Source organism: Meleagris gallopavo, chromosome Z, assembly GCF_905368555.1.
Source record: "Meleagris gallopavo chromosome Z, MGAL_WU_HG_1.1, whole genome shotgun sequence".
NCBI lineage: Eukaryota > Metazoa > Chordata > Aves > Galliformes > Phasianidae > Meleagris > Meleagris gallopavo.
The window spans coordinates 31,985,276-32,000,305 of record NC_139435.1 but is presented as its reverse complement, the minus strand read 5'-3'; the positions used below and the strand labels follow the sequence as shown (position 1 = coordinate 32,000,305).

General features: G+C 40.2%; 2 protein-coding genes across 3 annotated transcripts in view; both read left to right on the top strand.

The window, feature by feature from the left end:
* The window catches only part of TTC39B (tetratricopeptide repeat domain 39B), an 87,736-nt gene that overhangs the window by 12,986 nt on the left and 59,720 nt on the right, over nucleotides 1–15,030 (top strand). The window lies entirely within an intron of this gene.
* Nucleotides 6,970–13,471, top strand: LOC146542194 (uncharacterized). Its single transcript, XM_085213789.1, has one exon. The coding sequence runs from the start codon at nucleotides 8,004–8,006 to the stop codon at nucleotides 8,832–8,834; it is 831 nt and encodes a 276-aa protein (XP_085069915.1). The 5' UTR covers nucleotides 6,970–8,003; the 3' UTR covers nucleotides 8,835–13,471.

Below are 15,030 nucleotides of genomic sequence, written 5' to 3'. Positions count from 1 at the left end.
TATGATGAGTAGCCACTTATGTTGTGAGGTAAGGGGAGAGGGACTGGAGTTGAGGTTTTGTTGCTTCCTACTCTGAGCCACTCATGCTTAACGTGAACTTGATTATGCAAGTAGAAACCTCATCAAAGTTTGGTAACTTATACTTGATAACATGATCTTCACTGGAGAAAGGCTTGGAAATTTAGTAAGTACATTTGAATCTCAACCATGAATACTTATTTAGCATAGGTTAAAAACAAACAAAGACCCTCAGACGTTAGGAAGCCTTCATTTGCTAAAGGCTTGCATCTAAAGGTCTGGGATAGTATTTCAGAGAATGACAAGTAGTACGATATGCCTTTCCAGCCATTCAGTAGTTGCTTCCACCACTGTAAGCATATAGCTCTTGCTCTGGTGGGTTTGTGGGAGGGTGATATAATCAATCCGCTGGGTATTTCTGCGGTATTTCAGCTGTCATTCTCTATACCAGGGAGGCTTTATCCACTTGGCTTGCTTAATTGCAGTGCATGTGCCACATTCATGGATAATCTGTGCAATAGCATCCATGGTCAAGCCCACCCCTTGATTCTGAGCCCATCTGTGAGTTGCATTTCTTCCTTGATAGCCTGAGATCTCATGGGCCTACTGAGCTGGACCCTTACATTGCCCCTTCAATCCTTTAAGACTGATCCATTGTCATGATTTTGGTCTGGTTTCATGACTAATGGGACAGGGATACCGATGCCTGGGGAAAGGAAAAGGTAGGAAGATGGGCCTGGGAGAAAAGCAGTGGCTAAGAGCTAAGGGAGAAAATTAATTTACTAAATATGATAGTGGAATGTGAGATAATAAAATATAATTGGAATTGTAGCTAATAAGTCAAATAGATGAGAGTGTCCAAAAACCAAAGACTTTAATGCTGAAGATGAGATGGCTAGGGAGCAAAGACTGCAGAGACAAGCAGAAAGAGAAGAGATTATGGTCTTGTGACTCTGAGTAAGCTTTATCTTCCCTCTGAATGAAAAACAGAATGATGAAGTCTTCTGGGAGCTGTGGTTTTTCTTCTGAGAGCCAGAACAATCAGTCTGCAGAACTGCAGCAGTAACTCTTTAACTCCCACTGCACAATGTGATGTTATGATGTGGAATACTGATAACAAAAATCATAAAACCATGGCATGGTTATTTTGGTGTTCTTCAGTGGCACAGCTCTTGGATCTGTGGGTGTCTTTGTAATGTACTTCCATAGCTATGTTCTCTACCTGGGCATCTGTATCTTTCTATAATGCAGCTTCTTGCAGGTGTTTAATCTCTGTGCTGCCAGTTGTTCTATTTCTGTTGCTGTAACAGCCCCTATAGGGCTTTTGCCACCATCCATGAGGCAGTATGGAGAGAGATAACTGGTCTCTGCTCTCATTCGGCAATATCTGAAGCCAGCTGGATTGCCTTCAGTCCTGTACATTTGCTTGATTTACCTTTTCCATCAGCAGTGTCTGCAAGTTGTTGTGTAGGGCTCTGTACGGTAGCCTTCCATCACTGATGTTTTCTTCCAAAACAGGACCCATCAGTGAACAAGACGTATTGCTTCTCATTTTCTTGTAGTTGACTGTACCTGGCCTCTTCAACAAATGTCATCTCCTTCTCTGGTAGTGTTTGAATTAAATCTTTGCTTCTGGACTAGTTTATGGTCACTTCTGAGATTCTTGGATGACTGAGATTTCCTCTTTGAGCCCACTGTGTGATCACTGCATCCTCCTTAGTCTGTGTAGCATCAGTTGTACAGCATGTGGAGAGGACCTTCCATTTGAACATCCAGCTCAGCAAGGACAGTTGAAGTGCTATGAGGAACTGTGCTTCAGCCCACCACTTCTGAAGCAGCTCAAAACTGTTCATATGCTGCAAATCTTCAGTTGAAGTGTAGTGGGCTTTGGATGCTCCGTTTGGATCCTAGCAGACAGAACTAGAATTAACTCTTGTCATGATGAGAACATATGCTATCTTTAGTAACTTTGATATAATTTTCAAGTTTAACTTAGTGACAGACTGCTCAGAAGCACTTATACTCTTATTGCTTGAACTTTCAGAGATCATTATTATGATCTGTTATGACCTATTATGATATGAGAGCAAGTGCAAGTCCGTGTTATACTTCAGATACCCTGCACTGCATTCAGGCATGCTATTGGTGCGTCACGTTATCCTGTTACTAAGATAAAAGTGAAGGCTCATTATTATTATTTTTTAAAAAAAGTGATGTTCTTTAATAGCTTCCACTGATACCAAATACCAACTAACAGTAATAGATCCCGTCTCTGAAGCATGTTAATTCTCCAGCAACAGCACTTCCTTGCACATATCACGTAGTGTTTTTTTTTTTTACAGTTGCCTGTAATATAGCTATGACTTGAGCTATTCTTATTTATCTGCATGTGTTTAAGCCATAAAATAAGTTGCTGTGTGAAGGATGTGAAGTCTGTAGAATCATGACAACTGAGGATGCATTTAAATGAGGTTTTCAGAAAGCCTCCTTTTATAAAATATGAAATTGTCTGTGGTAGATGAGACACAGGAAAAAGCAGTACTGGGAGAGTTTTCAAGCTTATAGCCACTGTCATTAAGCATTATGGGTGTCCAGCATTTTGGCTTGCTTTGGCTTCACTGAATGTGTTCGGCTGAATATATGTAAAACCCCTCTTTTTAGCCCTTTTGTTTTCCCATGCAGTTTAGTGCAGGATTAAGTCCTTTCTATTGAGAAGTGAGCTCACATTGCTTTGCAGGTGAAGCTATTCTTTCCTGCCACCCATTTTGGCTAGTATCTTAACTTCGAAATTGTCTTGATTTATAAGACAATTCAGCATTAGAAATGCATTTACTACAGTATCAATGCTTCTTGGTTTACTTCTGTGTTCTTCAGTGCCTGTTCTTGAGTGCTAACTATCTACCTTGTCTGTTTTTTGCTCTCTTTAAAGTTGATCAGCTGAATCAACAGCTAAGTTCAGTTGCAGCTAATGGCACTGCTGTCAAAATTTGTGTAATCTGGGGAAGACGAGGTATTTTCTTTATCATCTGAAGAAATTGTTCTTGACAACTATGAATTTTCCAATTTTTTTAAAAAAATTGGTTTACTAGCAAGTAGGTATACTTGCAAATGAACTTACAGTTAGCAGGGCAAAAATAGATTCACATTTATGAGGCAGAAATAAGTTATTTTTAATCACTATAGAAGAGATACTTCTGTCAAACTGTTTGGTCTAAGGTCATAGTGAAAATAAATCTTGTGGAAACAGGAGGATGTTTAATTTAACTACCGCCTTAAGGTTTCATCAAGTCAATTTGTATGAAACAAGTGACTTTAGAAATTTTCCTTTATCATTCAACTCCTTCTGCTTTTTCAGCTGATGAGGAATGCTTTTCAGTCAGCAAACTGAAAATCTTCCATGAATGGAAGTAAATATCTTTTTACATTGGCTGCTGCTGCTTCCAATTTTACTGTTTTTTTTTTTTTTTTAAATGTATTTTGAGCGTCCCATGGTAACACTGTGGATAGAGTAGCCTAGAAGCAAAACCTGGCAGCTTTCACCGCCACCTGCATTAAGAGTGCTGAAATAAGGAAATTAAGGTGAGAAGGCTATGTGAGGCACCTGGGCAGATCTACTCTTATGAGGAAAAGAAAAATGAAGATTGTGTTGGAACTGTAAACAAAACAGTAAGACTGATCTCATAGTCTGGTGTTTGTCAAATAGATCCTCCAGATTCCCTTTTCATATTAGCTTTTATCTCGGCGCATTTTGTGGAGTCACATGAACCCAAGTGAACCTCTTATCTTTTTATGCACTACGACTGTATCTTTTAAAGTTATGCTGTTGTGTTAAGATCAAATTGTCTCATTACCCTTTGACTTGTCTGAGCTGAAGTTTCTGTGATGTTTTGGCAATTATGGAAAGCTAAACTTCACGAGGAATAGTCATTTCTGAGCTATAAAGGGTAAATTTCCTTAGCTATGAAATTTTGTCTTCGCCAGACTTAAGACTAAGCTTTTTAAATTGCATCTCAAACCTGTGAGTTTGATTTTTGATGTCTTGGCTGCATGTAAGCAACTCAAGAAAATGCTTTTTTTGTCTAAAACAGAAGCTCTGCCTGCTAACATGTTTTTCCTTTTGTGTTTTTTCCCTCTGCTTGTCTCTCCATGAAACTGTGTTTTCATATCTTCTGATGAATACAAAAAATGGCCTTTTTAGACTATTTGGAAATTAGTTGGAGAAGGCTGATAATCTAGATGACTGGGAGTAGAAATGTCTTCACAAGTTTTGTTGTGGAAAATGTAGATAGACATAATTACTGTACATGGCTATGCTTCTGAAGAATTAGGTCTAGAAAGATACCTTGCCAGCTTCTAGACATTGTAAAGATTTCCTTTTGATTTCAATAGGGCTCCATGTAATTTCTATGAAATTATTAAATATTCCTCCTACTGTAAGCAAAGATCAAGTTTGCAAACACCTGAAGAATCTGAATGTCCATAAGTCTGCAGATCCTGATTAGATGCATCCCAGAGATCTGAGGGAATTGGCTGATGTAGTCACCAAGCCATTCTGTTATATTTGAAAAGTCGTGACAATCAAGTGAAGTCCCTGGTGACTGGAGAAAAGGCAACGTCACACCCATTTTTAAGAAGTCTAGAAAGGATGACCAAGGAAACTATTGGCCTGTCAGTCTCACCTCTGAGCTGGGGAAAATTGTGGAAAAGATATGCCTTAGCATAGACTGGGGAGACAGGGAGGTGAAATGGCACAACCAGCATGGCTTCGTCAAGAAGTAAGGCCTGAGAGGTGGTGGTGTCCCTGGAGATGTTCAAGGCCAGGCTGAACCAGACTCCAAGAAGCCTGTTCTAGCTATAGATGTCTGGACTAGATTACTTTTAACGGCTGTTCAACTCAAATGATTCAGTGATCATTTTTATGACAATTCTATGATTGAAAGAGGTTTGCATTGAAGATTTTAAAAAGCTTGACAAACTTGACACAAAGTTTTACAGGACTTAGAAGAGCATGTCTGGTTAAAGAGGTACTAGAATATCAATTCTTCTTTCTTACAGCTAATGAGAGCAAACTTGTAGTATCTACTGGAGTGTCTGCTATGAGGAGAGTGGTTTTGTGTAGTCCTGTTAACTTGCGTCAGTGTTTTTTGACAGTACGTACATTTGTGAAAAATTGTTTAAAAGGATGAAGTACAGAAAGAGTAAAATTCTATCAAAAATCTCTGACAAACATCTTGAGGGCTCACTGAGACTTGCAGCCACTACCATCAAACCTGATATGTTAGTTTCACAAAAACAGGGTCACATATCCTGCTAGTTTTACGATTTTATTGCTCTTAAAAAAAACAAAAAAAAACATTTTAATAAAAATAAAAACAATAAGATTTATAAGATATACAAATACAAAAATAAGATATTATTTCTTTACATTTATTTAATATATTTTATAAGGGTTGCTCCAAAATCAATGCCTCCTGTTTTATTATGTTGTCTCGTGACATCAGAGATGGATGTTGGTGGTATGACAGCAGATGTTGAACCTTCCTGGCAGTATTCTATTACGTGTTGTTGCCGAGTGACAGATGGCAGCACAGAGACAGTCAGACACAATGGCATCTGGCATGAAGTGCATCTGAAGCAAATGTGAAATTAAATTCCCCCATGCAGAAAAAGCTGCATCCATTGACATTCATTGACTCTTGGCGAATATTTATGGAGACCAAATGGCGGATGTGAGCAGTGTGAGGCGATGGCTAGCACATTTCAGCAGTGGCAACTGTAGCAGTGCATCATCTTTACTGGTGCAGGTTTTTATGAGCATGGCGTGCAAGCTCTTGTTCATTCCTGGTGAAAATGTGTAGCCAGTCATAGTGACTTTGCTGGAAGATAATGTTGTGTAGCCGAGAATTTGCTCTATCAAGCAGTGTTAGTGTGCTCATTGTATTTGTTATAGTTTTCATGAGAATAAATGGGAGGCATTACTTTTGGGGTAGCAAACATATATTCAGCCCAAGAGAATTTGTCTTCACTGAATGCAGCCCAGAGAAGCCAAAAGTTTGGACACCCATGCACTGGTGTGTGGTGTGACTGACCCACAAAGACTAGCTAGCATCACTGAATGTAGTCATTCCCACTCATTTGTACAGAATGACTGGTGTGGTGCTTTAGAATTGCCCAGTTTATATACAACTAAACATAAATCAGAATTGCCTGTTTTTTTTTGTTTGTTTGTTTGTTTTTGTTTTTGTTTTCATTATAAACTTATAAAATTGAGGGCGGAACTTCCAAGCCTCAATTTTCCTATGTCTTTGGTAGTTTTGAGGTAAGCAGCTATGTGGAAAGGTCACAACTTGCCAGGCTACAGGGGAAGTATCTTTGTTCTTGTGGGTGCTGACATCTGATGTTTGAACTAAATGACACCAAAGTTTATACTGCTGAACTCAGCTTCAGTTTATTTAGCCAGATTTCTAATAAAGCTGTGCTCTGTCTTGTTGATTCCTGCTTTCTTTTTTGATGTGGAGTTTTTGCTGTTGTTTTTTGTTAGTTTGTTTGGGTAAAGCTTGACTCCTGACCAAGTTACCCATGTTAATAAAGATCTTGAACGTGGCATGCTTTTCTGTGTTCTTGAGATTTAGTAAGTGAGTCTGAACTACTGCATCTGTGGCTTCTAACAGCTGAAGTTCTTCATCTGCTGTGGAAAACTTTTAGCAAAACACAGCTCGTCCACAATCTCTAGAAAAACAGCGATGTTTTATGCAAAACATGGATCATATTTAAAGCTCAAGTATGTTTGAAGTAATATGTAAGCACAAAAAAGTCAACTGCTACTTAAGTATTCTGTTTATATATATATTATTTATATGCATATATATATATATATATATAAACAACAAATCAGAATTGTTGAATTCTGCCCTTACATGGTGTATGGGGCTGCTGAATCACGGCCTGAATCTCTGATTGATCACCTGAGGCGAGCAATGAGTCAGCCACAGGAGCACAGGTGAAGGCAAATCAGCTGTGCTGCAGGAAGGGGTGAAGCCTGGCTCCACCTCTCCTAGACCCATTTAAGAGCTGACTGCCAGTGGGGAAGGATCTCTCTGGAGATTGCGAGCCCAGGACAGGGTGACTGACTTTCTCTCATTACTCCAATATAAATTGTATTAGCCAAGCTCCTGGATATATACACCATCTGTATATCCATTGATTATACAATTGGCGAGCCAGGCAGGCCAAATCCACTTTACATCATGTCTTTCTTATGGAGTTTCTATAAATGGGTCAAAGGGGAGAACACCATTCCCCTTGATAAAATGATCCCCAGGCAGATCCCAGGGTTTCTGGGATCTCGTTATTATCAACTGGCAACTATAATTGAGAAATGAGGTCCCCTGCATACTTTGGGAAATATTTCCCCGGTATGCTTAACAGAATACTTTCAGGGACTGGACAAAGATATCTTAACTACGAAAGAAAAGCAATTAGCTGCATCCACAGTGGCATGGCCACTGTTAAATGCTTTAAATCAAGCAGAGACAAGATCAGATAACTTAGAAAGTGAAAATCAGCTACTAAAAGCTCGTACTGACAAATTGGAGCGAGAACTTAATGTATTGATGGGGAAAAAAACAATTTTACAGTCTCTAGGTCAGGTCCGTAGTATCTCAATAGATGATAGTCATACCTCTGAAGTAGCGGACCTGGTTCAACAGGAAAACAGGAGTTCCGCGTCAGATCTAGAGGTTCCACTTATGGCGGATCCCCTGGAACTCCATCCTATTATAACTCAAAAAACAAAAAAGGTACAAGATAGACCAGCAGGGGTGCCCCCTGACCAATGGCCCCCTGCTGAAACGCATTTGCATGTGACAGCCAGGCCATATACTCCAACTGAATAAATGGACATGGTGCAGTGATTTCGGCAGAAGCCGAGAGAGAGTATACCTGCATGGCTGCTCAGGTTATGGGATTTAGGAGCAAAAAGTGTTATGGTTAATAGGCCAGAAATGGCAAAGCTGGCCACCATAACATTACATCCTGCTGTCAGGCAGAGGCTATACTCTGCCATCCAGTATACCAATGAGAACCACTCAATAATAGATTGGTTAATGGCAGCATGCTGGATGGTCTGGCCAAATAAAACAGACATTCCATTAAACACAGGACTATGGTCCTCCATGGAGGACCTTCAAAATTACATTCGCGAGTTAGGTATGAGAGAAGCAATATATGAAGACTCGTATGATAGCCCAGATATGATAAAGTTCTCGGCGGGCATGCGAGATTTAATTTTACAACAGGCCCATTCCCACCTGTATGGGACCTTGGTTTCGATATTAAACCCTCTGGTGACCTCGGAAGCCGTAGTTCAGCAGACTACTCAGATAGTAGCTGATCTGGGGGAAACAGAATACCTACGGACTAGGCGCAACATTCGGATGTTAGAAGAAGCTGAGGTCCTGCCGGTGACTAAAACCAAGGCGCCGGCTACTCGAGCTCCTCGATCGGGACCCATGAGGGTTTCCCGAAAACAAATGTTTAATGACCTAATCCGAGCTGGGGTCCTATTTGCTAAGATTGACCGCCAGCCCAGCCATGTCCTTCTCCAGCTTTGGAGACAGCTAAAGGACAATAAAAAATTTCAAAACTACCCTAAGAAACCAAGGGTAAGAATTATAGAGAGAATACCAACAACAATATGGAACCTAGAAGACTTCATTGTTCCTAATAGGAAAAAAAAGCCGCCTCAAGCGTCTCGGGCCACGATGCCTGAGCCATCGGAAGCAAAAGAATTGGCCCTAGCACAGTTCATGGCATGACGGGGGATGTTAGTCCCCCTAAGGCCTCCAGATGGGACTGGAGGCCCTATGTAGAATTAACAATTTATTGGTCCCGAGAAAATATTCGGAGAGTTATGGCATTAGTGGACACTGGAGCAGAAACATCAATCATTTATGGAGATCCAAACAAATTTCATGGAAACAGAGTGATGATTGGTGGTTTTGGGGAACAAACTATTCCTGTCACCCAAACATGGTTAAAATTGAGGGTTGGGCATCTCCCACCCCGGGAGTATAAGGTATCTGTTGCCCCAGTCCAGGAATACATCTTGGGCATAGATATTCTATGCGGTCTGGCTTTCCAGACAACCGTGGGAGAGTTCAGGCTCCGACAGAGATGTATTAGTACCCGGGCAGTGCAGGTAATATTAAGAGGTCATGCAAAACATGGGCCAATTTGCCTGCCGAAACCATGCCGGATTACTAATGTGAGACAGTACAGACTCCCGGGTGGGCAGGACGAAATATCAAAAACGGTGCAGGAATTAGAAAAAGTGGGCATTATAAGACCTGCCCACAGCCCATATAATTCCTCCATATGGCCAGTGCGAAAGTCGGATGGCACGTGGAGAATGACAGTACATTACAGGGAATTAAATAAGGTCACGCCGCCTATTCATGCAGCCGTACCCAATATTGCCTCCCTAATGGACACATTGAGTAGGGAGGTATGAAATAAGTTTACAAAATTGAACATATTTTTAGCTGAGCTGTATTATCAACTGAGCTTTAACAATTTTACATCAGTAGGCTTGCACTGTTGTCTCCATCATTCTTTTTTTTTGTGAAGTTATTATTTCTGATATTTGATGCTTCAAGGGTGGTTTTGAGGTGTGTGTGTGGGGGGGGATTATTAAAAGTAGCAAAATGAAATCCAAATAATCTGTTATGGAGGTATTTTATGATACATGGAGAATGATTGCACTTCTGGGAAACAGCAGTGTTGAGAAACTAAAAATGGAATCTAAACATGTTATCTTTTTGATAGTGTGAAATGGAATTCTGATAGTAAATTCTATAGTGGAATTCCATCTGTAGCTCAAACTACAGGCTATGAGTTAATTTGAACAAATTCTCTGTAAAGTAATGTTAGAACAAAAGCTATCAGTTGTCATGAGATTTGGCAAGTGTTGAGGCTAGCAATTTTGTTCTTAGCTGAACCATAATGTGTGCTTCTCAGAATCCTCATCTGGAGTCGTGAGAAACATATCCAGTTGGTATGCTCCAAGAGTTAACACACTGCATGAGAAATGTGAATTTCAATCAGCAAAGAAAACATTATGAAAACTGATGTTCAGAAGAAATCACAGACGTTTTGCTTTTTTACTGGTTTAATATATGAGCCAGAGATAGTATCTATTTCTGCTTGGAAAATCGAAATGATTAAAGTTTTCAAAAAGCTCTTAAAATAAGCCATGTGTTCTAGTTCCTGAACTATTTTGGGAGGAATCTCTACTGTATTCTTCAATAATTATCAGCCTTCAGGAAGGCTGAACTCTAAGGAAGCTAAGCTCTACTGTTTTCATGCTCTGTGTTGCATCCTAACTTATTTTTTCTACTGTTTGCAGATTCACTTATGTAACAATAGGAATTAATATTGAATTACTTGTCAAAATTGCCTCTGAGTCGTCTTCAGCATTGTTGCTTTCCGTAATACTGCATCAGCCTGTTTCCATGTGCAGCTCCTCCTTCTAGTAACTTACTCCTTAATCCCAGTCAGTTAAAGGCAATGTTTTCTTGTTCTTCGGTTTTGCTTTCCACTAGTTCTAATGAAATCTTCACCCATGAATAATTGTGTTCATTTCTTGGGCATTGATTAGAAATTGTATTGGGAAAAAAAAAAAAAAAAAAAAAAAGCATTCTGAGAAATTCAATTAGAAATTATTTAATGATGGTCTTTTGATGACAACTGTTTTTCATTATGTTTAGTTGGCAAATTCTTAATATAAAAAATGTATGGGTTACCTCATAAAAACTAATCACTGTACCGTGTGAGCAAACTTCTGTAACTGTGCTCTAATTTTTATTAATACCTTTTTAAAATTGCAAAAATGACGTATATACATGTATTTTAAACAGAGATAGGTTTCACATTGGGTAGTTTACAATGGTCTAGATCTTTCCAGTTCCATGCATTTATAGTAGCTCTGTAGTAGTACCTGAATTTATTTCAGACGACTCGAAAGAAAGCTAAAAAAAATTTTATACTTAAAAACTCTCAGTATTTTTGTAATACAAATATAGAATAAGTGAGTAGAGGACAGACAGTCAATTGTGTAGTGTTTGTATTTCATTAAATACTGAGGATGCTGTTGTCCTCAAGGAATGCTCCGAAGGAGAATGATAAATGGAAAGAAAAAAAAAAGACAGAAGAAAATGTCTCTGAAAAGTCTTGACTTTAGCACTAAGTAGATGAAACAAGCAGGTAAAAATCTAACTTGAGGAATAGAATCTTACTGAAATTAACCCCATCAAAGTGGGATTATCCTATCATTTTGTTGCTTTAGAGTCAGTCATGTTCCTGTGCTGCACATCTCAAAATATTTCCTGTTTCACTGATGTTTTTGTTCTCAGCTTGGTCAGGTCAACAGAAAGGAAGTGTGTTGTCCTTTTGTATCACTGAGAAAAGTGATCAGGAGCTTGCATCTTGCTATAATGGTAGCATATTGCTGATTTGTAGCTGTCGGCTTGTATTAAGCTGCCACCACTGAAGGCCTATAGTTTAAAATGTATAGCCCCTAGTTTCTTTGGAATTGTTAATGTAACACTGCCTAGGGCTGAGGGGAAATGAATGTATGTAGAGTAGGTAATAGAAAAGAATATTTAAATTCTGTTCAAATAATATTTTTAATACTTGATTCCACTTGCTAATAAATCGATGTGGTGACTCCTGGCTTCTAGAAACTAGTGGTGGTATCCAAATGAAGACTGTTTTATTTTCTGCTAAACAGATTGAACAGCCCAATTATGTATTTTGGAAATTGTCGTTTATTAAAGCAGGCAAGTAAGCAAAACAGTGCTGGGCGGCCGGGAAGTCTCTGCTCCACCAACGGCGCGCACTTTCCCCCTCCAGTTGACAATCGTTATACAGTTCACTGTCCAGTGTTCATGGCTTCATAATGTCTCTTGCGCAGGCGTGGTCCTGTTGTTAGGCAGCCGTCCTTTGTCTTGTCAGATGGGGGGAGTTGGGACCTTTGCAGTACATCCGTTCGTAATCCTTACACAGCATCTTTAAAGCTGTATAAGTCCTGGGGTCCGTATTTTAAAGTGTTACGTTTGTTGGTGTTTCCGGATGTCTGTAGTAGGAAACTGGCCCCTGCTGTTATTGTAGTTTTCTAGCCCGGATGTCTGTAGTAGGAAACTGGCCTTTGCAGTTTTCTAGCCCGGATGTCTGTAGTAGGAAACTGGCCTCTGCTGTTATTTCAGTTTTCTAGTGATAAGCTTACAAATGATTTGATTAACAAACAACAGATTGCTCCTATTACAATTCCCCCCTTTTCTTTTTCCCATCTTGTTCATCAAATCGGTTAACCGCTTCTCAAGCCAACTCAAGGATAAGGATCTCATTGACCTCCTCCTCCTCTAATTGTTCTTATTGTTTTCTTATCAACATTAAGTATACTGCTTCAAGTCTGCTTTTTACTAGGGCGTTCATTTTATTAAAAACACAGGGTCCAAAGGTTAATACTAACATCAACAAAATCAAAGGACCAGCTATTGTTGATAATAGTGTAGTCAGCCATGGAGAATGGTTGAACCATGACTCATACCAATTCTGCTATTGTTCTCTCTTTCTTTTTCGCTTCTCCAACCCTTCCCTTAATTTGGTCATGGTATCTCTTACAACCCCGGTGTGGTCAGCATAAAAACAGCATTCTTCTGCTATGGCTGCACACAAACCTCCTTTTTGCAAGAATAATATATAGAGTTCTCGCCAATTCTGTAATACTACTTCCGATAATGATCTTAAAGATTTTTCCAGGGCTGTTACAGACTTTTTGATTCTTACCAAATCCTCATCCACAGCCTCTCGTAATGATTGGAACCTTTGATTTTGCTGTACCAGAGAAGTGATGCCTGTGCCTGCTCCCACAGCTCCGACAGCCATTAGAGTTGCTATAGTGAGAGCTGTAAAAGGTTTTCTTTTCTGTAAATGGTGTTCCCCTTTTTCCCAATGATTATATATGAAATTCTCATTGTGATATAATATCCTAGGAATAATGGTCACTTGAACACAATATTCTCGGTTTTCGTTAAACACCTTTGAGGACAAACAAGGTGTAAGTCCTGTCCTGGAACAAATCCATTTAGTCCCATTAGCTGAAATTATCCATTCACCTTTTGGTTCGAGGGACATTGTTACCCCACAAAGTTTCTCCCTGGATCTGGGTATTTTACTTATACACTGCCCTTTTCCCGTTATATGTTGCATACTGAGCCCCCTTTTCCCATCCTTCCACTTACACAGACTGGGGTTCGATTTGCTTGTTAGCTTAGCAGGAGTGGTAGTTCCTATTGCTTCATAAAATGGAGGTTTAATATCATAGCATAGCTAACAATGGTTTGTCACATTTGGGTTGGAGTCGTTAAGGGCCTGATAACTAGCTTTCATTAAATTCCAAAGCGGGTTGTTACTTACGGCTTCTATTATAAGTTTTTCAGTGGATTTGTCTCCACTGCCAGCGGAGTTGTCCTTACTGTCCTTGTAACATTGACACTCTCTCTCTCAGACTTTGGATCTTTTTTTAGTACTACATTTGGGCCCACTGCCACAGGGGATGACTGAAGTTCTTCCTTCCTAATGTATATCAAATCCCCTCGGTCAGCACCTGGTTCCCAATATCTCGTTCCCCAAGTTTTTCCCATTGTCCATCCTGGATTTTCAGGTTTAGTTATGTTGAGGTAAATATGCTTACAATTCCCTAGGGAGACGGTGCCTCCGCTGGAATCTCGACGAGGAGGTGTACCTCCTGTGGGTCCCCAGCCTACGGATAGGAAGGGATCTTTACCCTTCCCTCCTATCCAATCAGGAGCTATGGTCTCACAACCCCAATAGGCACAATAATAATGCCCTGGCCAATTGCAATATCCTTTTCCTGGGTTAGAACTTGGGCAGAAATAAAATCCTAAAAGGTTCAGGCATGGTTTAATTAGTACAAGCTCGCACAAAGTAGGTGTGAAACTGGGTGGACCTGCAGTCTCTTTAATTTGAATCACTTGCTGATCCTCCCACCTGATTAGAGACCATTTAAAGGGCTGGTGTGGGTTACTTTCTGCCTGGATTGGTACCAACACCCACCCCACAATACATACAGTACCATATAAGAATAGGATAACTGGTGGATTCTTACGGTGTTTAAACGGATTCCTCCTTTCCTCCAAAGTTTTAAGCGCCCGATGGATCTGGGTGTCATATTCGCACTTTAAGAGGCATTGGTCCTGGGAGTGGGAGTCTGGGGTTTTACCTCTGAGGGGGCCTCTTGGCCTACATCCCCACCGTTTTACGCCTCTGCCTCCTTCGCCTACTCTTTTGCTTAGAGCAGCGAGGTGTTCCATCTTCTCGACAGCAGTCCCTCTTTTTGCCCCTTATAGGTTTACTCAACTCTCGATCAACCACTTCCAGGCTGTCAAGGGTTTACCCCCGTGCAGCGCACCAACCCCTCCTTTGGGCCATTCCCGTTTCAAAAGTGTCCCATCATAGGGCTCTAAATAATCTCTGTAGAAAGTTGACCGATCATTTACAGGTCCCGGATATCTCAGAAGAGATATCCTTAGGTATAACGGATCCACCAGTTATCCTTATACAAGTTGGTTAGTACTCACAAGGTTGAGCTACAGACTGTCTCATTTGTGCTTATTAGATCTTTCTTCTCAGTTTGAATTTCAGTCCCCCAAGGTTTTCAGATACTTCCCAATGGTCCTCCGGAATGGGTCCTTTTACACAACTTATATGCATCCATCCCCGTTCGGCTGTTCGGACGGCAGCTTCTGTGGTAAGTAGAACAATAAAAGGCCCTTCCCGTGAGGTGAAACTTCCCTCCAAGTCTTAATCAATACTCGGTCTCCTGGTTTCAACTGATGGATTGCCATATTTAGGGGTGGCCTCTCTACAATAAGGCCTTTCTTTCTGAGCTCATTCCTCCTTTTCATTAACTCCACTATATATTCCCATAAG

Excerpts from the sequence above, each read along its gene's own strand:
- LOC146542194 (XM_085213789.1), top strand. The coding sequence starts at position 8,004 with ATGGTTAATAGGCCAGAAATGGCAAAGCTGGCCACCATAACATTACAT.